Source organism: Podarcis tiliguerta, assembly GCF_965153285.1.
Source record: "Podarcis tiliguerta genome assembly, chromosome: 4".
Classification (NCBI taxonomy): Eukaryota; Metazoa; Chordata; class Lepidosauria; order Squamata; family Lacertidae; genus Podarcis; species Podarcis tiliguerta.
In genome coordinates this window covers 66,321,734-66,346,312 of record NC_139537.1, presented here as the reverse complement: position 1 = coordinate 66,346,312, position 24,579 = coordinate 66,321,734, and the positions used below count along the sequence as shown (strand labels likewise).

The following is a 24,579-nucleotide window of genomic DNA, read 5'->3' as shown; positions in this document are numbered from 1 at the left end:
CCTTCCCTTCGCTCGCTGTTGCTTCAAAGTTAACGGTGGGGGGGGGATTGTTTTGCCTCTTTTGCTCCATTCTGCATGTTTGTGAGCTACATTGGACTGCCTTCCCTCCCTCCCTTCTCTCTGTGTTACTGTCTGTCACCCCATTTTTTCCTCCTTACTCATAAACTCTTCCCAATTCTCCCGTAGTCTTTTCACACATTTGGTTCCCCAACCCTATACATCAATATGTGCTGCTTCTTCATTTTTCTTCCCTTGCACCCACCCCCACTAGCAAAAAATAAAAGGGGAGGAGGAATGTTTTATGTTCATTTTGGGCAGTGTTTATGTTAACAGCTTTCCTGTTCCCTCCTTATTAAAAATGAACTTTAAAAAATTAAAAGGAACCTTTAAAAATATTAAAGGAGGCTACCTCTGCTTGCTTGCCTCCCTCCCCTTTGATAAAAAGGGAGAGATTGGTGGGATGGGGCTTGGGGGGGTACTTTCTGTGTCACAATAGCTGTAAATGGAGCAGGGAAGCCTAATGTTCTTTTAAGTTGAGGCTGCTTGAGTTGAGGTACCTCCATTGCAGAGGGTTGGCCTAGTTGCCCCTCCAAGGTCCTTTCCAAATCTGTGATTCTGTGATCATCCCACAGTCATATTCTCAAACTCTGCTTCCAACTCCATCCCCCAGGTTTCTCACCTCCTCTGGACTTCTCTAGACAGCAAAACAAATGATGTATAGATGTAATTGTGGATAATAAAGCGTGTAATTTTTTTAAAAAGTGTCTCCAGATTCATTGAAAAAAATCTGGTAACCATAGAATAGAAGAAACATAAACTGGTGTGGAAGAAATGTAAATTGCAAACTGGTTAGCGGGAGTTTCCTGAGAAGCAAAGAATGTGTGTAGCCCATGCACACCACCTTTCAAGTTTCTTTAAGAAAACAGCAAACCAAGTGAGAGCAAGAATGCCTTCTGCCTAGTGCTGCACAGTTGTTTAGAGCAGGGTGTGGGTATGATGAATTTAGTCCTCCCTCTCTACCCTAGATGCATTAGACTAGAGTATAAAACAGGAGCTATGAATGACCAGCCTCATGCATAGGTTAGAATCACAACCGCTCTCTCTAGAGAACTGTGGTTATAGGAAGGCACTTTGAATCAATGAATTAACAATTACGTGAGACTAAATTTCTATATAGAAGGGTAGTTTATTACTTAAACTTATGTACAAAATCTAAACATTAAAATAATGAGGAAACGGCAGCCTATTTACATTTTTTTTTACAAAATGTTTTTACAAGGATTATTCTAAGTAACATTGACACGCACAAATGAACCATCTTTTGTAAAACATATATATATAAATAAATACTGACTTTTAAATGACTGTTGTAAAAACATGATTTCTACAGCCAATTTAGTTAACAGATAAGTAGTTTTGTTATCTCCACACTACAATATAATTACATAAAACAGAAAAATATTTTTACATATAGAACCTCTATTAATTACTTTTCAAATTGTACCTTACCAATATATTCAAGAGAGGTAATACAGCTATAGACTTCATGCCTATAACTGAATTATGAGTTTTGGCATGCAAACCATATAGAGCCATCAACATCTGTAGGTATTAATTTACTAATTTAAATAAAGTTTTAATTTTTTTATAATAAAAAAACATGCAACAACATATAAGCATCATATTCCTGGTTACAATGTGCAAGTGTATATGACATTTATAGCAACTTGCATGTCCACAGGTATCAATCAAAGGTTTAAGAACACTTAACAGCCACAACAAAAGGATTAAGGAAAAGGATATGTATTCTGAAAATAAATAAATTAGTATTTACTGGTATATCACCTTTTTTGTCAAGGGCAATACATTGGAATAAAACTATTTGGGCCCTGATCCTATATTCTTCAAGATCTGGTTGAAGGCAGATTATATTCTTGTAGCTAAACTCATCCCTACACAGACAAGCCCTGGCATAATGATATAACTCAGTGATTTCAATGCCGTTTAAGTATCTATTTAACTGTCTTCAGAACTGCACAGATATCAGCTGAAGTTTTACTCTCCATGCTCATGGATGTTCACTGATACATGTGATTAACTTGATTACTTGCAACTGATTACATAAACCAATGCTATTGAACAGCATTGGCCACATTCACATCCAACCCTCTACCATAGTTTAGGGCTAAAATCCAAACTGGAGAGATTAGGACTCAACATGTATGTGGGTTTTTGTTCTATCTATTGAACAGAAAGAAAAAGCATTACATGAAAACTGAACGCATACAAGCTGTTCTAAGTCCCTCAGTATTTGGAAGCTGTCTGCATATAACTGTTTTCACCATCCAGGTGATGATTGCAATGCTTGAAATTATGGCTGCTTCATAGGTGTTAAAGTCTTCTCTTGATACTGTGGTGAAGTGATGAGCACATGTAACCTCTTTGAAACAATGAATTGTATTTGCAACAACAAGTACAGATTTGTTGCTCAAGCCCATAAATGCCTAAGGAATAATTCAAGGACATCTGCCTAGTAACCTTTAGAATGTTGCCTGCACACTTCGTTTTCTAGCTTTCTTTATAGAGTGGCTTACTTTAAAAAAAGAAAGCTAAAAATCCAAGCCTGCTGCTGAGGGTGGGATGAGGGAATGAACATGAAGATGAACTAGGTATTGTTCAGAATTCTACCCCCTCCCACATGAACTTAATCCACTTTCAGATCCCCTGGCAATTATGGCACGGTTACCATATTTCAAAAAGTATCATTCCTGACACCCACAAAATTTCCCCCTGACACCATTTTTACACCCAAAAACCAGGACATGTCAGGAATTTTCCTGATGTATGGCAAGCCTAAATTATGGGAACTACTTTCAGATGTAGTTCAGATATTCTTTATTTCTAAGTACTGGAAAGCAACATCCCAGAATCAAGTTTGACTGGACTTAACCATCCATAGTTCCTTTCCCTTTCCCTAGATTTTTATTCTTCTCTATGAATACAGAGCTTAAAATGAAGGACTAATGAAGACTCTTTAAAAAAAACATTTTTTTTAGAAGATCAAACATAAAAATATGAAGGGAAATGTCTTCTAGGGCTTATCACCGAAATCAGAACTGTGCATTAATTAACGTGCAGGATATCTAGAAACCTTCTATCAAGCATATTGATTTGTGCTTACAAAGCAAAATGGGCAAGAGAAAAATGATTAACTGTAAATCTGAAGGCGTCACCCTGTACTATTTTGCTGAAAACATGTGGAAATTATTTAGGCTAATAAAGTTTGGCTGTGGTGCTTCATAACACAGTAAAGAAGGTTTCCTTTAAAAAAATATATTCAAAATCCTCAGAGGTGTTGCATAGTTCAATAAAATGACATCAATATTTGAATATTTAAGAACACATGTAATTCTAACAGCTTCATCCTGAGGATCATGTGTATTGGAATTTCTACATAAAGTTCTCTCTGTATCTGCTTGCATGTTCATTTACATTAGAGGTGGGATACCTCAGGCCTCTCTATCCAGCTCTCAGAACTCTCAATATTACAAATCGTCCCAAAGTTAACACCCCTCACTGTCCTTGCTCTGCACCCTCCTCGAACGCATTTGCCTGGCTGGAATGTGTTCTTGAACTGTAATAATGTCTCTTGCTTGCCTGAGAGATGGAGAGATTGGCGGAGTGGACTTCTGACTTTTTCATAACAGGAATGTAGCCTACTGTACAAAGGTATAAGTTGCATAGTCCACTTTTTTCCTCTAGTCTATCCAACCACTGCCAGGTGGCCTGGAAAGCTCCACATGTGAGAATATGTCCTTCAGACTGAACAGGGTTTTCCTTTCTCTGATTTACGGCAAGAGAACAGATTGCAACAAGCATTCTTGTGCATGCACACAAAATGTACTATTATTTAGATATTAAACCTCTTGTTTAGGGGAGGTATAGTACCTCTGGTGTGGGACATGTCATGCTCCTTCTGGGGTAGTTTGTCCACCTTTGGTCCTCACACTGCACTCAGCTCTTACCTGTAGGTCCTAGAAGCTGTCAGGATGTGATAGCAGCCACACCCGAGGAATGGCTTCAACTGACCAGCTAAACCAGGTGATGGTAGCCAATGGGTCTCAAAGCCTCTGTAAGTTAGGGATTGCCCCTGCATGCAGAGAGATGCTCCAGTGGATTGAGCGGATGAGACCAATAATGGATCTAATGGTCAAAAAGGCAGTTTCTGCGCATGTTGTAGATGGAAGTGAGGGGCAAATGGGTATAATCAATCTGGGAAGGTAGCCCACGCAGGCTATCTTTGGGAGAAGAAAAGGCTAAGGAGTAAATCCCACACAAATCTGGAGTAAAGTCCCTAAGATGTTTGGATGGCACCTTGTACGTCTCCTTCCAGCAACTCTTGCCATTGTCTCTTGAGACAGATGGATGCCAACAAACCTCTTGTATATTTCTCCCAATGCACACACATTTCTGCCAAGATCATCTGGGATTGGCAGCATTTACAAATGAATGATAACACTTTAGCTGGGGGGGTTTTCCCATCTGCCACAGTGCATCAAGGGTCTTCATTAAACCAATCAAAATATGAGATTTGTGGGTGGTAGCCATCTAAACAGTTACTCTGGCCCACAGAAATAGAAGTGGGAAGGGAATTCATACTGTGCAGCTAAAAGTGGTTGTGCTTGCATTGTAGCTGGAGACTGCCCTGTCAACAGATTCTGTTTCTCTTGACAAATAGGATCAGAGATATAGTAAATTGATAACAGATAAATGTTTGTTTACATCTATACATTTAAAACTCTCTATAATACAAAAAAACCACCATGCACATAGACAGTAATAAAGACTGAAAAGAGTGTGAATGTCAAACAGTGTACACTATGATGATGGTAAATCACTATATTCATATACTCTTTAAATTTTCATAGACGTTGGATGTTTCTATTTACATGAATACCGTGATCCTTGCCTGGCATACTTCATCCTGGAGTTCATAAAACATTTTTTCACTGAAAGCACAGACCATTTCATAGTCCAGTATAGATGCGTTTTTCTGATAATTTCGCAAGAGCTCTTTTCCAGTTAGTTAATAATCCAATGCAATTTAGTACTTTTCAGGTGGCGGCTTATAGTGATGTGAGTGGTGTTGCTTCAGATGAGGTCCTATAAAGGAAAACATTATAAATCAACTATGACTGATACAAATCTGTATTAATGTTGGTAGAAGAAAAAACATTATCTTTTGCATCACTCTGAAGATTAAATAAGCTGGGGGGGAGGGGCGTTTCTGGGCGGTGGAAAGCTGGCAGACATGTAAGCTGCTCATTGCAGGCTCCGATAGTTTTCCTGCTTCTTAGAAGTCTGGTGCACAAACCTGAGCCACTGAATCAAGGCCACAGTGTATGGTGAATTCTGGCAACAGGGTTTGGTTCCACCATGTTTAAATGAAACAAACAAAAATACCCTCAAGTGGGTTTTCCATCAAGGTTTGTATGGGCATCAAAGTACCTGCCAGGTGTGATCTGTACCTCAGAAGGACAAATAATCTTCTAGTAAACAGATATACTACTTGGACATCTTTCAAAATACTTCCTCATAAATTGTCAATACTCACTGTGTGGAGACATCAGCAAGTCAGGTGTTCGGAATGATTTTATTGTAGCTGGTCCCTCTCCACCTGTCGTCAGAACTTGTACTTCTAAACGGTAGAGGGTTGATGGCCTCAGGTTGGGAACTGTCAGTACATAATGATCCTTAAAAGAAAGTAGGAGCAGTAAAAAAAAAAAAAAGCATTAGCTAGATCAAAGATGTTCATTACAATGGTGCATATGTTATTGTCCCCTCAAGTCTTCCCTCCTATCCCACAACACAGAAGTAGCAGATACTTACTACTGGCAGTATTTGTGATTGGGAAATAATGCTGTTGGGCAAGCTGTTTTGTCTGCTCTCAGTTGTAACCTCTGCCCAAGTGACCTGGAACCCTGTCATGGGTTGGTGAAGATTTACTTTTGATATTTTCCAGGAAAAGTGCCCAGTAATGTTGATGTCCTGAACAATGAAAGAGGCAGAAAGATTCTCGGGCTTGGCCAACACTTTGGGGACAACTGGAACTGCAAAAATCACAATCACAACAAGAACAATATATTAGCATTTCTTTCGAGCTTAAAAACATAGACACATAAAAAATATAGACACACAGAATTCTTTCACTTATTCTGCCCCTATTTTTCTGATTCTCACTTTTCCTCCCTGCCTCCCTCCCTAGAAGGCTATAGGTAAGGGACAGTTCATTCTTGTCAGGGTTCTGAACTGACTGCTTGCAGGACTCTCCACCACCCCAGAGTTCCACCTGCTTTGACTTGCCAACATGCCTATTTACAATGAACTCTCTCATAATTTTATTTTATTCTAATCTTTCAGAATGGTTTTCAAGAGCTACCAGATTGTGTATATTGTGATTTTATGTTGTGAGCCATCCTGAGATCTGCGGGTATTGGGAGTGATACAAATTCAATACATAATAATAAAAATAAAAATTCTGCCAGTTTTCCAGATCTCTGCCTTACCTCCTTCAGTGGGGCAACTGATGTGCTTGTGCTTCTTTCCTTTAAGATCAGAACAAGGCGGAGTAGTAAAGAAAATACTTTCAGCCTTTAATTGGCCTTTGGATCTTGCTGGCTGGACTGTAACTTTGTATTTGCAGGAAAATAACAGGTCTTGAAGAATTATATAGTTTTCCTACAAAAAGATAGTTTACATATAAATCAGTTTCTTATCTTTCATTTGAGGTACCTTGCTTCAGATTAAATTTTTACTTCCACCCCTACATCAAGCTATCTATGCCAAAGTGGTTTTGATTTAGAAAACAAGATTACAAAAATTAAATGACTAGTTTCCTTATCACGCAGTTAAGTCATCTTCTGCTATCCTATCCTAGTCAACGTATGCTTACCATCATCCAGACACATTCTGCATGTGTGTCTCCAAACCCCAGTTCAGAGTTTACACCACCCACCTAGCATCTGGTTATGGAAATGAAAGTTATGGCTACGTGTCATCAGCATAATGGTAGCAATTCAAATCCAAGCTACTTGATGGCATCACAACACTCTGAAACCAAAGGACACAGAGTGGAAGAGTAGTCCTCAAGCTACTTGACCATCTAGAATTTATGGGAGCCATCACAAATCAGCAACTCTGGTTCCTTCTGATGCCTGGAAATGGTTGGGGCACGGTGGGGGTGTAGTGAGATCCGGGTTATGTGAATGCACCAGTATAGCTATTCAGTCCTGCTCCCTGCCCAGGTAAGCAGCAGTAATGCCAGTGTCAGGAAGGAGTTTCCATGCAACCACTACTACGCACCACTACTAACTTTACATAGACCAAATGGACAGGAGGGGAAGAATGCAATTACATTTTCTTACAGCTTGCTTACAGTTGGGAATAAAGATGAAGGATATAAGTCACATGCCACACAGAATAGGTAGCTTTTGAGGTGTGCTTTGAAGATGGGAGGGCTGAGGAGGCATCATCTATTAGGGGGGATGTTCAAGACATAAAAGCAGCAAGGAAGAACAGCAGAGTCATTTAATGTAGGAGATCTTTGGCTGACTCAGGTGCTAGAGAAGGAGGATTTCATGGATGGGAACATAATGACAAACAAGGACCATAAGATAGTGTGAGGTTTCAAAAGGTAAGGACAAGGAGTCTGTGCTAGATATGGAAGGGAATAGGTATAGGATGATAAATGAGATAACAGGAGAGGTAGGTTTCCTCTGTTGTGGCTCCTCTGAAAACAGTGAGAAGAATTGGATGCAATGGATTTTTTATAAAGATAGTTTCCATACCACCATATGTTCTTTATTAAGATACCCCTCTTTCTATTTTCAATTTTTGATTACTAAAGTTCTACTTACATACGTTATACCACTGGATTTTTCAGACCCTTTTGTATCATTGTGCAAACAAGACTCTGGGAACCATTGGACATGATATCTGCTCCTGCTGCTGGCATCTTAATGGAACAAAATAGGAAAATACTATTTACACGTTAAAATAACTTGCAACTTTTAAAAAATCACTGCCAGTCCCTCATCATTCATAAGTATTTCACAATCTCATGTACAAAAAAAGGAAAACATAACCAAGTAAAAAGGACACAGCTAAGCCAATACATAATATAGCAGAAATGTAAGAATCAGTTGTTATTTCCACAGAAGACAGAATAGCCGTCTCTTGAAAAATATTTGGTGAATAATCAAAGGGAGTCTGTGCAAACTTTCTAACTTGTTATACATTCAGAGCATTGTGATGCAGCTCCACACAAGACCTAGACGGATAGTGAGAAGGAACCATTTGCTTCATGTTCTCATTGAAAGCTTGCATGCACCCATGTTATACCCAAGAAAGAAATATATTTCAATTTCTTGGTGTGGAGGACATTCTAAAAAGAATACTGCTTTTATATCTCATTAGTGGAGAACAATATGAATGAATGAGCATTCCTATTGATTCTACAAAAGCAAAAACCTTAAGAAGGCCTGAGTCAGCAATCCTTGCTTAAGGGAATACTTTAATTAAGATCAGTATCAGCTGCATGAAATAGGAAGAGAGAGAAAGAGAGAGAGAGAGAGAACTTTCTTGTGATGACACTCACTGGTATGGAATACTAACACCCATTTTTTTAAATGTCTACCTCTTTTTTGCTGCTATTTTACACTGGCACCCTCATTTTGTGCTGGTGCACACCCAATATATGTGTACCAACAGCTCAAAAAATTTTAACCAATAAACCAAAGGTTTACTTTATTCCTGTTTTTCAGTGTTTTTTATTATTGTTAGTTGGACATTTATTTCAATGCAAGATTTCACAAACATAATCATTTCTGTATTAGGTCCTGTTATCACAATTACTTCTACATGAGGTGACCATAAAAACAGCCTGCCCATGATGACCTCTAGGTGTTTCTAGTCTTAGATGGCACAGTGATTTGCGCATGTTCTGCATGTGTGGCCAAGCATCAAATTCAACTTGTTGCACTATAGGCCACATTAAGGTAGACTTCAGTTGCGTAATGATGGGGTGAGCTCAGCTCAAGACAGCATTAGATGATCAATTTTGTCTTATTCAGTATAAGAAAGCTGCCTATGACACAGGCACAGTTGCCCATGAACAGGTTCTTAGTAAACAGCAGACTAAGTACTGCTTGTTCCACTGTGGTTTGGAATCTGCCACATCAATGAAAGCCATGTGTAAATCATGCACATCAATCAACAAGCAATGCTTGCTCTCTAGCTTGTTATATATTTCCAGTGCAATCCTTACTGTTGAACCAGTACCCTTTCCATTTGCTGAAAATAAGACTGGACAAGTTGAGTGTAGGACAGGAGATTCTCTACATGTATGCATGATGGTTGTGGTACAGTGCTGATCTATGGTGGATCATTAAAAACCCAGAGATAAAGTTTACCATCCAACCACTATGAGTATTCAGATGGGAAGAGCAGACATTGTACGCTACACTGAGAAACTGCAATCATTCTGAGATACTCATATATAACAAATCACCCGGGGTGTGCCTGAGTATAGTACACAGTTTCATATTAAGTGTGAGCAAAACTTATCATTAAAAGGTAATTGTGTTGCCCCAGACACTCCATGTGCAGCCTTTGGGGAAAACAGTTAATGACCCAAAGGATAATAAAATAATCAGCACAAAACAAAAATATGCATCCCACATTTGACGTAACTTGGCTAACCTCATGGTGACTGGGGGGGCAAAGAGTGAAGTGAAGGAAGCAGAATTGGTGATCCACAAGTACCTTCAAGTTTTTTGTGCACATCAGAACTGTCCTTTCAGAAATACTTGATCCCTTTTTTTGCTTGTGCATCCCCAATAGCTACCCAATTCTCCAGACTGCCTCCAAAATCTCATGGCTTTCATAAGCACTAGATTTCTCATGCCACTTCCTTCCACCTAGCCCAGCACCAATGAGATCAGAGGGCCAAGGGTGAGAAAGCTTCTTACTTTAAATGGCAAAGTGATCACAATTACTGCAGTAAGTACAAACCGATTAAAGCCTTTAAAAATTGGGGGAAGAAACGTTTTACTTTAAAAGCTTGCGGATATTGACACTGAAAGGACTTAGAGGCTTCTCATACAAATGCGAAACTCCCAATTCTATATTCATCAAACAGTGGAGCAGAGGGGTGACATGAGAAACTTTAATTTTAGCAATTTCAGTACTGCACATGACCCTAATTGTCACATGCAGTTAATCATCTCAGGCTGAGAGTTGAGTATGCATCTGTTCCTGGCAACATACTCCCAGAGTTGTCAGCTCCCAGTGCCAAAGAGTTAAAAGCATTTGAGTAAGTTCCCCTGTGTTACATAAATAGCACATAATTTCTAATTTCACACAGCTAAAATGGCCAAAAAAATGCAGCCGCAAGCACCCCCCCACCCCCCCACCCTCATTGACAAGGGTTGAATTCAGGCTGTTTGTGGGATCTCCAGCATTTCTCTAATCCCGGCTCTGTGTCAAAAGGAGCAAATGAAAGACATCTTTTATTTTTCCAAAACAGAAACCCATTGTCCTCACCTAATTGCTATATACTTCAGTGACAATTATACCTAAGTAAATCATGAATATTTCCTAAACTTTTTATACTACCTCAGGCATGTGTCTATTCATGTTAATACGCATCCCAAAGTGAATGTATTATTGCTATCATAAAAACAGTATTTCAGGCTTAATTTCATTTTAAAATGTGATTAAGATTTTAACAAACTATTCCAGATACTGCATTCTCTGCATTCCACAAATGCTTTCAGGCAGTGTGGCATACTGGATAGAGCACTATATATGTGAACCTGGCTTCCAGAGATTCAAATCCCAGCTCAATAATTAACTCGCTGGGTGGCCCTGAATAAGTGACATACTCCTAGATCCCTGTATGTGAATAGCAACAACATTAGTCACTTACAGCTCATATAAGGGGGAAATAGTTTCTTTAAAAAAAGAAAAAAGGATGTTGTCTATTACAATATACTCAGTGAAGTCACATAAAAAGGAAGATTATTCCAAGGGAAAATAGCCTTGCTCTTCAAACATCACTAACTGATTAATCTAAAATGACAGGAATAAGGAATAATATTTTAATTAAGTTTTTATTTTGTTTTTAGGGAAATATAATATATATATATATTTAAAGCTAGGAAGTTGGCAAAATTCATCGTTGTGAAATGGATTTTAAGCAGGCAGGCAAGTCAAGACAAGCATCGCAAACCCACCATTATGTTTCCAAGTTATAAAATCTCCCACACAACAGACAGAGGGGTATGCTTAGCCCGTTATCATATTTCTCCAATTCAGCCACCTTAATCTTAAAAGAACTTTTTTCCAAGAACCAGCTACTAGATGAACAGCACTTATCAAGGCATGTAAACAGTAAGAATGAATCAAAGTCAAGGAACACAGTGCTGGTCTACTTTGGCTTGGCTCAGGGGCAGACTTTGGTAATGTGGCACCCTGGGTGATGACAAAATATGCCCCACCTCATATTTCTTATTTACATAGTATTTTCTGTACTCTCAATAGGTACTTGTATAAATATAGGAACCACCCGCACCACCCTAAATCTGGCACTGCTTGGCTAAATCCACAACTTAGTTTTAAAACGCTTCTATAATTCAATCACCGAGTAGAATTGTTCTACTGCTTAATTGAATCTGCATTTTAGTTCGCATCACTTTATAACAGCTTTAGCTTTTATAGTGCATATTCGATAGTACAGATAGTATTCAAGGAGGAAGCGCATTAAACATGTAGCCTCCAATTATACTGTATTTTGATAGAAATGTATTGGGTTCTATCCAATGCCAGTCCTACTCAGAGAAAATCCATTGAAGTTAATGGACATGACTAAGCGAGCTTCATTAATTTTAGTGGGTTTACTCTGAGTAGAACTTAGTTGGCTACAACGCTTAATTTTCTATTGTGAGTTTTACAACTAAACATATACCCTAGTTAACTCCGTAAAGAATCACATCAAAACACAGAACCTTTCTTTCTGGTGAGGCAGGACAAAGCTTTGTTGTAGGCTGCAAAGGGGTTTCCACAAAAGGTCCTGTGATTGGTCTCAATACAACATCTCAGTCACTAAATTTGCACTAAATTGCTGGAAAATATGGCAGGTCGGACAGCTGGATCAGTACCCAGCCCACTGAAAAGGCGGGGAAATATAATGCAAATATAAATAATTCAAAAGGGTACTGTACCTAAAATGTGGTTCTGTGACTTGTATTTCAATTTATTCACTTGTAACAAAGAGTATATTTAGTCCACAACTGCTCTCATCACAAATTCCCAGAAGATTTTATTATCCTTCTCCTAAAATGCCAATCAAACTTTGTGCATCTAGCAGAAGTCCTTCTGTAGTTGGGTCACCATGAACCTATCTGGATTTCAAATAGATTTTTACCCACCTTCTGTTTTCTTCCAATAGACTTTCACCTGAAGTTGATCATCTTGATAAAAAGGCACTCCGATTTCAAGAAGACGAGTGGGTCTTCTTCCTTTAAAGGATGGGGCAGCATCAGTTGCTTTCTCAACTATAGATACCTGTTCTTCTGCAAAACAAACATCAGTGGGAAATTTGTGTTTTCATTGGTGAAGGGCATTGCTTTGATTTCATTGAATTCACAGGATATTGCAAATTATTCCATAAGTATAGGGTTTTTTAAAAAAAGAAAAATACACATACTGTAAGACATCCCATTAAATTACAATTCCCGAGTTCCTTGGGGAAGAGGAATTATGTAGAGAGTTATGGTTAAAAATGATATAAAAATGTGGTGTAGCTATATCCTAAGAATCAGAAATTGCCCCTTTCTTAAGCATCTGGATTTAACTTTTTTTGACAGCTTCGGTCCCATTCAGGGCTTATCATATTTGAAGAGGTCAAGATCTGGCATGAGCCACAACCGAAAACTGCATGCAACCACTTTTAAAAGCTGCTCAGCCACATAAAGACATAGTTGGAGCATGCCTGAGAACATGCACATTTGGGGCGGGGCATGCCCCCACTTCAGACCCAATATTTTGGGGAGGAATCTCTACAAATGTAGATTAAATATAAACACACAAGACTATGATCAAACAATACTACTATTTATTGCCAGTCCTCCCTTTTCACATAAATAATGAACTGGAAAAAATAAATCACTTTTTCCCCCTCTCAGATTCACTTATTTTCTGCTTCTTTCTCAAAGAAGCCAAAAATTCCCTTGGAAGATCATGAAATATATTCATAGCCAAAGTGAATCAAAATGAATTGCAGCCATTATGAATTCATATTATTCAAATAGTTGAACATTCAAATAAATGCAATATTTGGCTAGGCCTTATATAGAGCCAACCAAAGCAGTAGTTAGTAAAACGATAACTTGGATATACAAGAGCCAACCCAAAAAATATAAATTAACTAAACTGGAACAGAATATGTGGGGGGAAACCTCAAAGGTGAAATGGACAGCAGACTTCACATAACTACATTCTCTGCTATTTGCTGAAGAAACAGGAAATATTAGACAGCCCTAAAGCAGTGTTTTTAAAGTGAGTTGTAGTGATAACTCTATCAGTTCTGTAGATTACATAGGAGAATGTGTTACATAGGAGAATGTGTTTCACAAGCACATTTTAAGGTAGAATCCCTTTAAATGAGTTACAAAAAGAATTCCTAGTTAAGCTAATCTAGGACAGTGGACATGCCAGTTTCTCATGAGCTAACTATTAAAATGAAGCTTTACAAAGAAGGTCACCTTAAACCCATCAGTACCACCACCTGCCAAGATTGTGTCACACAAAAGTTGTTTAATAATTAATAATAATAATAATAATAATAATAATAATAATAATAATAATCTATACCACCTTCACAGGGCTGTTTGCAATATAAAACACACTGTTAGTGTCAAGACTACAAAGATTAGATCTATGCAAGTCATACGTAGACAACAATAGCTAAAGTGATCTGTGACACTGCTTCTAAACTGCCAATACAAAATATAAAAATCAACTGGGGGTTGATGGGACAGATAACACATTTCTCAGAAATATGATCTACAAAAGAGGAAGAAGGAAAGTCAAGAAAATATTAAAAGTCCCAAAGTAGCTGAAGGTGTGAATTTAAAACTAGCTGTGGTAACGGAAAGAGCGAGTGAATATAAACTGCTGAAACCACAAAATTCACATGAGCAGATTAGGGTAACTGAAGCTAGACTGGAAAAGATTTTGTACACTGCAAATTGAATATGATATGCAGCAGAGAACGGAAGCTAACTATCAAAACTATAAAAATGTAAAAACTACTCTTTTTCTCCATCACTTCTAATGTGCATAGGGAAACTAGATGAAGTTTCAGAAGTTGGACACACTTAACATGTACAAAAAGAAACTCTATTGATGGTGACCACCTAAACATCAAACATTTTAGCCAAGAAGATGAACAAAGCAATTCGATTTCAGCTATTTAACCTTACATAATGTATTTCCTGAAATGCCTCAATAAATAAATAGAACTGAGACTGGTGCTTTACAAAAGAATGTCCTCAATATATTGACTGGGAGACAAGACACATACAGAAATGAACTTCCTGCCGTACGTCACTCAGGGCTGCTTCATAAATTATAGAAATAATCATTATGGAACTCTTTGTATAACATGTGTCCTCACAGTATCTCTCATAATACATAACAGCTATGTTCATGCTTTTGCTGTCTGTACACTGTAGATAATTATGAATTATCTCCTGCCTCCTTGCAGCATTTAAATTGGCTCCGCATGTGTACATGCTATAGGAACTGGAGACCAATACTGGCTCTCATGGGACAACCACAAACTATAAAAAGAGAATAATAGTTCACATATTCCCATGTGTAAGTACTTCTTAGTGCCTTCCATTTAGCTAACACTGGACAACATAGAATCTATGAGCCAGACACATAACGTGAGCTAGACATATAACACACATACCGTATTTTTCGCCCCATAGGACGCACTTTTTCCCCTCCAAAAATGAAGGGGAAATGTGTGTGCATCCTATGGGGCGAATGCAGGCATTCGCTGAAGCCTGGAAGCCTGGAGCGACCCCTCTCGCTCTCCAGGCTTCGCGCAGATCTCCGCAAGGCGCGGGAGCCCGCACCAGGCTCCCACGGCTTGTGGAGAGTTGCCTGCATGCCAAAGGCTGGGCGCACTGCGCTCCCGCACCAGGCTCCCACGGCTTGCGGAGAGTTGCCTGTTCTGGGGGCTGGGGTCGAGGGAAGCTTGGGCTTCCCCCGCCCCAGCCCCGCACCTGGTATTTCCCCCCCAAAAAAAACACTAGGCGTGCCTTATGGGATGGTGCGTCCTATAGGGCGAAAAATACGGTAATTTTTACCCAACTCAGAGATTCCTGCTGGAACTCCAAAGAATCTAGAAGAACCACACAGGCAGACCAGATTCCAGACTTTACCACAGAATCAGCACTGCCATGGGAGAAGGTTCTGACTGTGTAACATGACTGGGTCTTGCCCATGTAGTTAGTCACTTAAGTACAGTCCCAGCCATGTGGGAAGTGCTCATGAACAAGCAGCAGCAACTCCCACATGTCTGGGTGAGTGTCTAAGGGCACCCAATTCAGAAGAAACAAAGGACCTTTTTTCAGTCTCTTTCAAATGCAACCATATTTAGCACTAACCTCTGCGGCACTCATTTTCAATGCACCTCTGGACTCACACATCCCTGAATGAAAGGAGGAAGCAATTTTCAAGCTATATCAGTCAAACTATTCTCTACACACAGGAAGGTTGTGCTGCAAGTAGATTGCTAATGAAGTGGGAGAGCAGAGAGCATAAACTATGAATTGGACATGTAGCAAAGGTGTCACCTAGAACATTCGTATAGACAGATATCCCCTTAAGCAAATGTTATGAGATGTTAGGTTTCTTTCTAAAAACGGCACTTACTGTTAATAGCTGTCTGAGTGGAACTGAAGTAAAGAGACACTTTGGCACTTTTCAGGCGTACTTGACCCCAGTATGTAACTGCCTGCAGTTCCACCATGAAGTTACTGTTCGGCTGTAGGCCTTCGAGAACTACATAATTCTGGGACTATAATTAAAAAATAAAATATATGCACAGTTCAGTGATGGATTTCCTAAAACACAATCACATTAGAAGTTGTGTGTTCTATCAAATGAACAGGTGAAAATAGATAAACTGTTGCTGTCTTCTACGCCAACTTAAATTCAATAAAGCAACCATTTTGCCTACAATATAGGTACATTTTATTGTTTTGTGTATGACGGTTAGGAAACATTTGGAAAGTAGTTAGATTTTAGCACTCAGAGCTGGAGCAACTAGAACCATCTCCTCTTCCTTCGTTTCTTTTGTTGAGTTAGCAACATTTGGCTACATCACACTGTAGTACATTTGACACTATTGTACTTGAGCTGTATCAGATTTGGCAACAATTAGCTTACTACAGCATGTATCCGTATGTGCTGGGGTGTCAAATCTTTCTTTACAGGTATGCAGACTGAAGACTAGTTGCCAATCAGTTAGTGCACCCTATGGGCTTAGTTGCAGCAGGGCACAGACAGTCCCAGTGAATCATGAATTCATCTGTGTTCAGCAAAGTAGTGGGGAATACCCACACTGTCTCTTACCATTTTTTTGCCTTTTGCCCTTGCTGTAGTTTTAGTTTTAAAAACCCAAATCAGTGGAGCATATGAAAATTGTTGTCCAAATGTGTTTTGGGGGTGATACAAGACTATAGTGTTCTTTATTGTTATTCTCACACTAAACACAATCAGCTTTGGTTTAAATGGCACCAGATACTACCTTAAACTTTTATACAGTAGTACCTCGGGTTAAGTACTTAATTCATTCCGTAGGTCCATACTTAACCTGAAACTGTTCTTAACCTGAAGCACCACTTTAGCTAATGGGGCCTCCTGCTGCTGCCGCGCCGCCGGGGCACAATTTCTGTTCTTATCCTGAAGCAAAGTTCTTATCCTGAGGTACTGTTTCTGGGTTAGCGGAGTCTGTAACCTGAAGCGTATGTAACCTGAAGTGTACGTAACCTGAAGTACCACTGTATTGCCTTTTCTATTACTACAATGTGAATGTAGTCAAAGGTAGCCTACACAGGTTTCTGTGCAGCAACTGTGGAAATGTCTGAACACAGTAAATTACAGTTATATAGGAAGGGGGCTTCTTTAAAGTTTTTATGTTCCCCTTTGATTATAGCCAACACCTTAATATTTTTTTCTCTTTCCTTTTAAGTATCATCTTAAGTCAAGGTGTTAAGTATCTTAAGTCAAAGTTAACAAGGAATCTACAGTGTCACATTTTTAAATTTAATTACCCCATCTGTAGTCTTCCTTCTCTTCTTTTTAGCTGGTACAAAAGACTTGCTGTTGACTGTCCAACTCCAGAAGACTTTGTAGTGATGGACTGGAATGTCAGGTTCCTCTGGAAGATCCCAAATAATCTTGACACTTACACTTCCATCACTGTTCACTGTTGAGTTGGCAATTCGGAGATTAGATGGTGCAGGTGGAGCTGATGGGTCTGGTGGGGGAGAAGTAAAGTTAAGGTGGCAATTTTTGTTGCTTTGCACATGTGTAAACATCCAAATCCAAATCATCGCCTAAGAATTGATGCTTTTGATGGTTTTGAATTATGGTGCTGGAGGAGACTCTTGAGAGTCCCATGGACTGCAAGAAGATCAAACGCATCCATTCTTAAGGAAATTAGCCCTGAGTGCTCACTGGAAGGACAGATCATGAAGCTGAGGCTCCAATAGTTTGGCCACCTCATGAGAAGAGAAGACTCCCTGGAAAAGACCCTGATGTTGGGAAAGATGGAGGGCACAAGGAGAAGGGGACAACAGAGAACGAGATGGTTGGACAGTGTTCTTGAAGCTACAAACATGAATCTGACCAAACTGCGGGTGGCAGTGGAAGACAGAAGTGCCTGGTGTGCTCTGGTCCATGGGGTCACGAAGAGTCGGACACGACTGAACAACAACAACAACAACAATGTGCTACAAGATACGTTGAGTATCAGGTAGCACAACCACAACCTGGTTTTTTTGCTGCTTCTGATGTGTGCTGTATTGATATAATCTGAAAACTCAATTAAATATTTATTTGAAAATAAAATTAACATACACAGTATGAATATTTACCAAAAAAATGAATTGCAACCATGTAATAATTAGGTCATTATATAAAAAATTAAGTCAATAATCCAGAGAAATGTACTACAGGAACCAAGTATCATAATGGAAAATGTTCAATATTTTTAAAAATCTAAGATGCCAGAATTATCCATTTGCAGAATACACATTTTTGCTGTTAGGCCAAAGCTGATAGTTCAAAGGTCACTTTCTGATTATTTTTGTGCAACTAGCTTTTAGCCTCAGATTAGCCTAATTATTATTTATTTATTTATTTATTTATTATGCCCCGCCCATCTGGCTTAGTTTCCCCAGCCATTCTGTGTGGCTCCCAATCAAGTGTTAAAAACAATACAGCATTAAATATTAAAAACTTCCCTAAACAGTGCTGCCTTCAGATGTCTTTTAAAAATAGGATAGCTGCTTATTTCCTTGACATCTGATGGGAGGGTGTTCCACAGGGTGGGCGCCACTACTGAGAAGGCCCTCTGTCTAGTAATGCAACTTACATGCAGCACAATTTGCACTGCAATTTTATAGCCCCTACTGCCAGAGAATTCACCCTTGCACTGCAGACCAAACTAGTAGGTCTCACAGGGTATCAGAGCTGGAGTCAAGGCCATGCCCCCAAGACACGTGTCACGCCCCTGCAGGTGGTGTGCCGTGCCACGCCCCCCCATGCCAGAGCATGAAGCTCCACCACTGCATATTCACTATACAAAAAATGCATTTGCTTTGAAAATACAAAGAGAACTCAAATTCTCTAGGACTAGTTTCTTTAGCATTTAGCCTAAATGAAGTAACATTAGCACACTCTCCAGTATTTTAAAATTTCAGTGATGTATTATGCTAGAGATAAAAAAGAGAAAATAGCAGCTACTGTACACAACAGAAGAAAATATTTGTGAGAGGTGAACTTCTTTAGAAACCAGTTTAATGGCAAGGAAGCATGGGAATGGTTTTCTTTTGAAGGTGCTGAATATTTATCTGCCTTTAATAGAAGAATAATCCACCCTTTGCACCTTTTGTCAAAATCAAAGGAAGATAGTGGCTCCAAAGCAGTGTGTATACTAATATTATGGTAACAGTAGAGTGCCACATTGTTTAAAAATGCATTTACTAAAAGAAATCTTTTGATACTCCTGATGTTTTATTATTATTATTCATTTATATCCCAACCTTTATATAATCAATCTTACTCGGATTGATTTACAAATAAAAATGTGTCCCAGAAAATTAGAAACAATGTTAAACAATAGGAAACAAATGAACAGAAGAATGATAAAACATGCTGCATATAATTCACACAGTGTGTGTGTGTGTGTGTGTGTACATCCTTCTTTTTGAGCTACTACTTGGCACTGAGTGAACCATTACTGTAGCAGATATTAACTGTTTTCTGCAGAGTTATTAAAAATAGAATTGAAAGCGAACATTTTCTCAAAAGTGTAAGCCAAATGAACCCAATTCAAGCCAGAAGAAAAGTTATTGTATTTAACTGAACATTTAAAAATAGACATTGACATTTGCTCATTTAATGCACAGTTCACTTAATTGTTTTTGTAACGGTAAATAAGATGCCAAATGCACTGTCCATGCCCAGACACATTAAGTTCATCAAATAAACTCCAAGATTAACGAGTTCACTGAAAAATCCTCTCATTTGTGGTATACAAACTGACACAACTACATTTAAGGAAGACAGGACTTCCTATTTAGGGATTAGTAGATATGAAATAATTATCATGGGAGAAATTTGAATTGTATGTGCTTCCATCTTGACATATACCAGTCAAAGTCCTGGGCTGTAAACACAGCAAATTTTTTGCTGTGTTTTGCTCAACACTTCTGACCAGTGTAAACATTACTTGCATGATGGGGGGAAATGCTTACTTCTCAGAACAGTTTAGCTGTCTTACAATACTATTCTCTTTTTTTTCCTAAGGCAAACTGCTATATTTTGGAAAGAGGAGACAGGCAATTGTTGTCTTACCTCTAGTTTCCTTTCATTTGCCTGCACTTCTGTTGAAGGGTAAAATGGGTATTTGCCTTTTGATTTTCCCAGCACATCCTGCTTAGTTTTTCTCTCCTCATAGCCTGCAGAAAGCATAGAGGGAAGGCAAGCAAGGCAAGGCACAGAATGACTTCTGAAATAGCCAAGACCGTGCCCACCATTAGGAAAGGGCTGCACTGATAAGAGGTTTACTGATCTGGCAAGAGCAGTGTGGATAGACATTTCCATAGAAACCAACTCCTTAGGGCCTGAGGTCCCTTTGCCCCCCAAAAAATATTTGAGGGGGACAGCCCCCCCCCAATTGATGGATATTGCCATTCAAATGGTGTGCGTGTGCCGTATCTTGTAATTGATTATTTGGAGTGGGGCTTGTCTGCCCCCACTAATATTTTATTCAAGTTGCCAACACCTGTTTCACCTGTGCCAAGACAGTACTAGAGTCTGTCATGTGTAGTTGTTGGTAGGCCGTACCTTCTATAAAACTTGAATACCTAATCTTACAGTCTTGACATTCTGTAATAATGTATCAGCTTTCCAGTCCACAAATCTGTCCCTTCATTCACCATCTCTAAACCAAATATGGATGGGCATATTTGTGTGAGGTAAAGCCCTGTCATTAGAAGATGAAAAGCATGCACAATGTTAGTTTGAATGCTACTGTTGCATGTTACGTTACCATCAAGTTATGAGGCTATTCAGCATACCTATTCTATGTGAAGGAATTATACTGAATATGTTTGGGTGTTCACAGATGGATATTTGTCTTTTTTAAATTCAGTCCTTGGTGGTCAGTTATGTAGTCAAGGCAAACAATAAACAGATGGGTTTTAGTTTAGCTCACAGAGCTATCCTTATTGTGAACAAGCCTTGGACTAAACAATGTGACAGATATAACACCTTTCACTCCCAGAAAGCAATAGCCTCTGAGTCAAGATTAACATCACACTTGCAAAGCACTGCAAATACAGCAATTGGCTAACAAGCACCGGACAAACTATGCCCATGAGGTATTTGTTTCTGTCCTTAATCAGAAAGCTTCATTACAACTTTAAATCATGATTCCAGTTCCTTTTCCAAGCTAGATTTCAAGCCTGAACACAGCTCCACCAAGTCTATGGGAAACTTCTCCTTCAGACAGAAACCGAAGGCAGTGTGGTTTGCAAATTAAAGCTGATCAGTCTAGACAAAGAAGAGCCTTTCCAAAAGCAAAGCCAAACTCTGCCTACAGGGTTTTTTCTTGAGCCATGGTTTAGTTTTAGTTTTATTAAAGATCAACAGTTGGATACTGATTATTTAGCAAAAAAACATACTATCCAAGGGATAGCCCTGACCGCAAATTTTACTGTTGGGATTCCTCTTGGTGTAAATTTGAAGACTGGTGCTGGTACAGTAGTACACATCCCAGTGGATTCAGTTAGGGTGAAGATGGAGTGATCTCTGCATGAATAGGTGCAGGCATGCAAGGTGTTTTAGTCTATGTTAATTCTCTAGTTGCAGACAACTGATAGAGACAACAGTGCAGACTAAGTAGCCTACACAGCCAGGTGCAGTCAGTGTTAGGGAATCCCAATCCAGGGGTTTTTTACCTTCTCATTTGCTAGAGTGTCTAGTAAGTAACCAAATAAAATCATCTGGTAATGTCTCAACGGGCCACAACTATGGCTATAAAGGTAATGAGGCAACATTACCCCCATTTGGTCAGGTAAGTATAGCTTGTAGTTCAGTTTTCTTGCAATAATTGCTGAGTAGGTCTCCACAGTGGGTGGACAGAGCTGTGGCAAGTTGTCTGATAGTTTAAACTGAACTCTCAACACAGGCAATAGGTAAGAAGTCATAGAGGACATATAGATTTGACATCCAGGTGTGAGGTCTTGACATGTATTGTCAGGCAGGTTGCGGAAGAAAATGATATAAAGCAGAGTCACCCCTGGTTCCTGGCCCAGGCTGCCCTGAGAATCCATAACCTGCTCGAGGCCACTAAAATTACCATTGAAAATGTATCACATCTGGATGAACATTAGTGTTGCATATTTAACTGGTGAGCATACTTAAATGGTGAGAGAAAAGAAAGAGAATAAATGAATTCATTCCACAATGTGTGCCATAGGGGGAAAGTACATAAGAATCTGGAAAACTCATTTTCAACTGTGTGTGTAACTGCAGGTTTAGCTATAAATTCAAAATCCTTTTACACTTTAGATGAGAGTGCTTTTCTCTTCTAATTTAAGGTGGGATCACCCACGGCTCTCTCTTTTAAAAAAAATGTAACTCTTTAAAGGACCATTGAACCTGAACCACAGACAAGTTTCCAATTATTAAACAGCTTCATGGCATATACAAAGGGATATGCTTTGCCCACTGGAATTGGCACATACAAACCAGCTGTGCAACAATATAAAAAAAATTCATTGGCCCCAAAGGAACAGCAGAGAGAATTTTATTGCTACCAGTGGGAGTCTGTTCTGCTTTTACAAACACTCTGTGCATGTGTATGCATGAAATCACAATACAGCATGGGCACTTATGTCCTGTGAAAACAATATTGCCCGCTTCACTTACTCCTGATTTTGTAGGAAATGCTAACACCATTCACCTTAGGGAAGAAAATCAGTTTCCAACTTTTGGACAAGAATACCTATCTGTTCGTTGATAGGACATAATTTTGGTTCCGCTACCATGGCATTGTACAGGCGTTCAACATAGTGCAGAGAACACTAAACAGATTTAAGCTCACATTCAATCTTACAACTAATCTGCAGGTATGTACTCAACTCTCAGTGGTGCGTGTCCTTTTCTTATTATAAAAGTCATCTTGCCAAATGGCAAAACTCAGGCCTGATTTCTGGGATGGGGTTGCTTTTTCGACATCCCCACCAGCTTTTTACTCAAGTCGGTACTCAAGTCCCAAAAACCATGTACAAAAATTGTGCTGTCTCAACTAGCATTAAAGCACACACATCTTCCTCTTCATTCTATCCATTATGTTTCTCATCATTCTTCAACAAGTGCTGTATTCCCAGATTTATTTCCAGGTAGCTGAAAGCTGTTCTCAAAAGCAGTGAATAAAGGCAATTCACTAGATGTGAATGGGGTGAGGGGAAGACACACCATGTATGCCGCTTTGAAAGAAATGTGGCATAAGTAAATAAAAATCTGAGACAGGTAGATGTAAAGTAAATCTTCTAGGAGCTTATTGTGTCAGCTGTGAGAAGATATGTCTTCCCTCTTGCATCAATTGAAACAGAATGAAGAGGTGGTTGCTACTTGAGTATATAGACATAAATGTCCTGATCCAGAACTCCTGTACACAGATATAACCCAAAACAGATTGCACCCAAAATGTGAGGGACAACATATTTCATTCAAGAAGAAATACATGCAAATATATCAATGTCAACTGGATACTGTTAACCTCAAGTACAGTAGAGTGTTCACTGCCTTCTGCTGCACCTATGGTTCTTGAGATAAGAGCAATGAAGTGTTATCCAGAAATTTAAAAATGCTTAGATTCCATTAGGTTTCAGTCAATGGTGCTTAAGTACACAGTTAAGAGCTTGAACCCCAATGACCTGCAATGGGAGTCAAGCATGCTTAACTCTATCTAGATTGCACCCAAGACCATAAAATACAAATTTAGCAACAACAACAAAAAGCATACTAGCATTGCATAAAAAGTATTGTAATGAATTTCTGAACCTCTTAACCATATTGTATAGGAAACAAACTGCTAAGATTCATTTTGTTTAAATTTGCCAAGTTCACCTTCACCTATGAAGAAAAACGTCAAGTATTTCACTGACAATGAAAAAGCTGTCAATAACATTTTTATGAAAGATTAGGTTAACCTTAATGAAGCAAACCAATGAACAGCCCTTCCTACATGTTATACCTCTTTGTGTCTAAATTTAGAAAATATATATATATAAATCCTGAAATTTTGATAGGGCTTGTGACTTTCAACTGCTGGAGCACTTGAACTTGCAATTTCTGAAAATTAAGCTCATATTAGAGCAATATATAATTCTGCAAAGGAGATGGGTTTGCAAAAACACAACTGCTACTACTACTTCTCAAAGTACAATATATATGCAATAAATACCAACACACACTGGTAGCCTACATACACCTGTATGCATGAGAATGAAGCGCTATGTTGCTCACACACAATACTGATAGTCTGTGCCTGTCAACTGTCATTAAGAGCAGCTGTATCATTTAGTAAAGATTAAACAAAATGTAAACTAAAACACAACCCTGTTTATTTCTCTTATTTGATGAGTTCCAAGCTGTCATTAAACTAGAAAAACAAGTCCTGGCCTGGCTCAAGTTGGTATCAGT

General features: G+C 38.9%; 1 protein-coding gene across 1 annotated transcript in view; it reads right to left on the bottom strand.

Annotated features, from left to right (window-relative positions):
- Positions 1-1,166: 1,166 nt before the first annotated feature.
- ANOS1 (anosmin 1) overlaps positions 1,167-24,579 on the bottom strand; it is an 84,820-nt gene continuing 61,407 nt past the window's right edge. Inside the window, exons 7-14 of the mRNA XM_083437451.1 lie at positions 17,412-17,617; positions 16,009-16,153; positions 12,489-12,632; positions 7,917-8,014; positions 6,567-6,738; positions 5,890-6,110; positions 5,615-5,753; positions 1,167-5,163 (exon numbers count right to left, since the gene is read on the bottom strand). Of these exons, the coding sequence (XP_083293577.1) occupies positions 5,105-5,163; positions 5,615-5,753; positions 5,890-6,110; positions 6,567-6,738; positions 7,917-8,014; positions 12,489-12,632; positions 16,009-16,153; positions 17,412-17,617 (1,184 nt within the window). The 3' untranslated portion in view covers positions 1,167-5,104. The remainder of the gene's footprint in view (positions 5,164-5,614; positions 5,754-5,889; positions 6,111-6,566; positions 6,739-7,916; positions 8,015-12,488; positions 12,633-16,008; positions 16,154-17,411; positions 17,618-24,579) is intronic.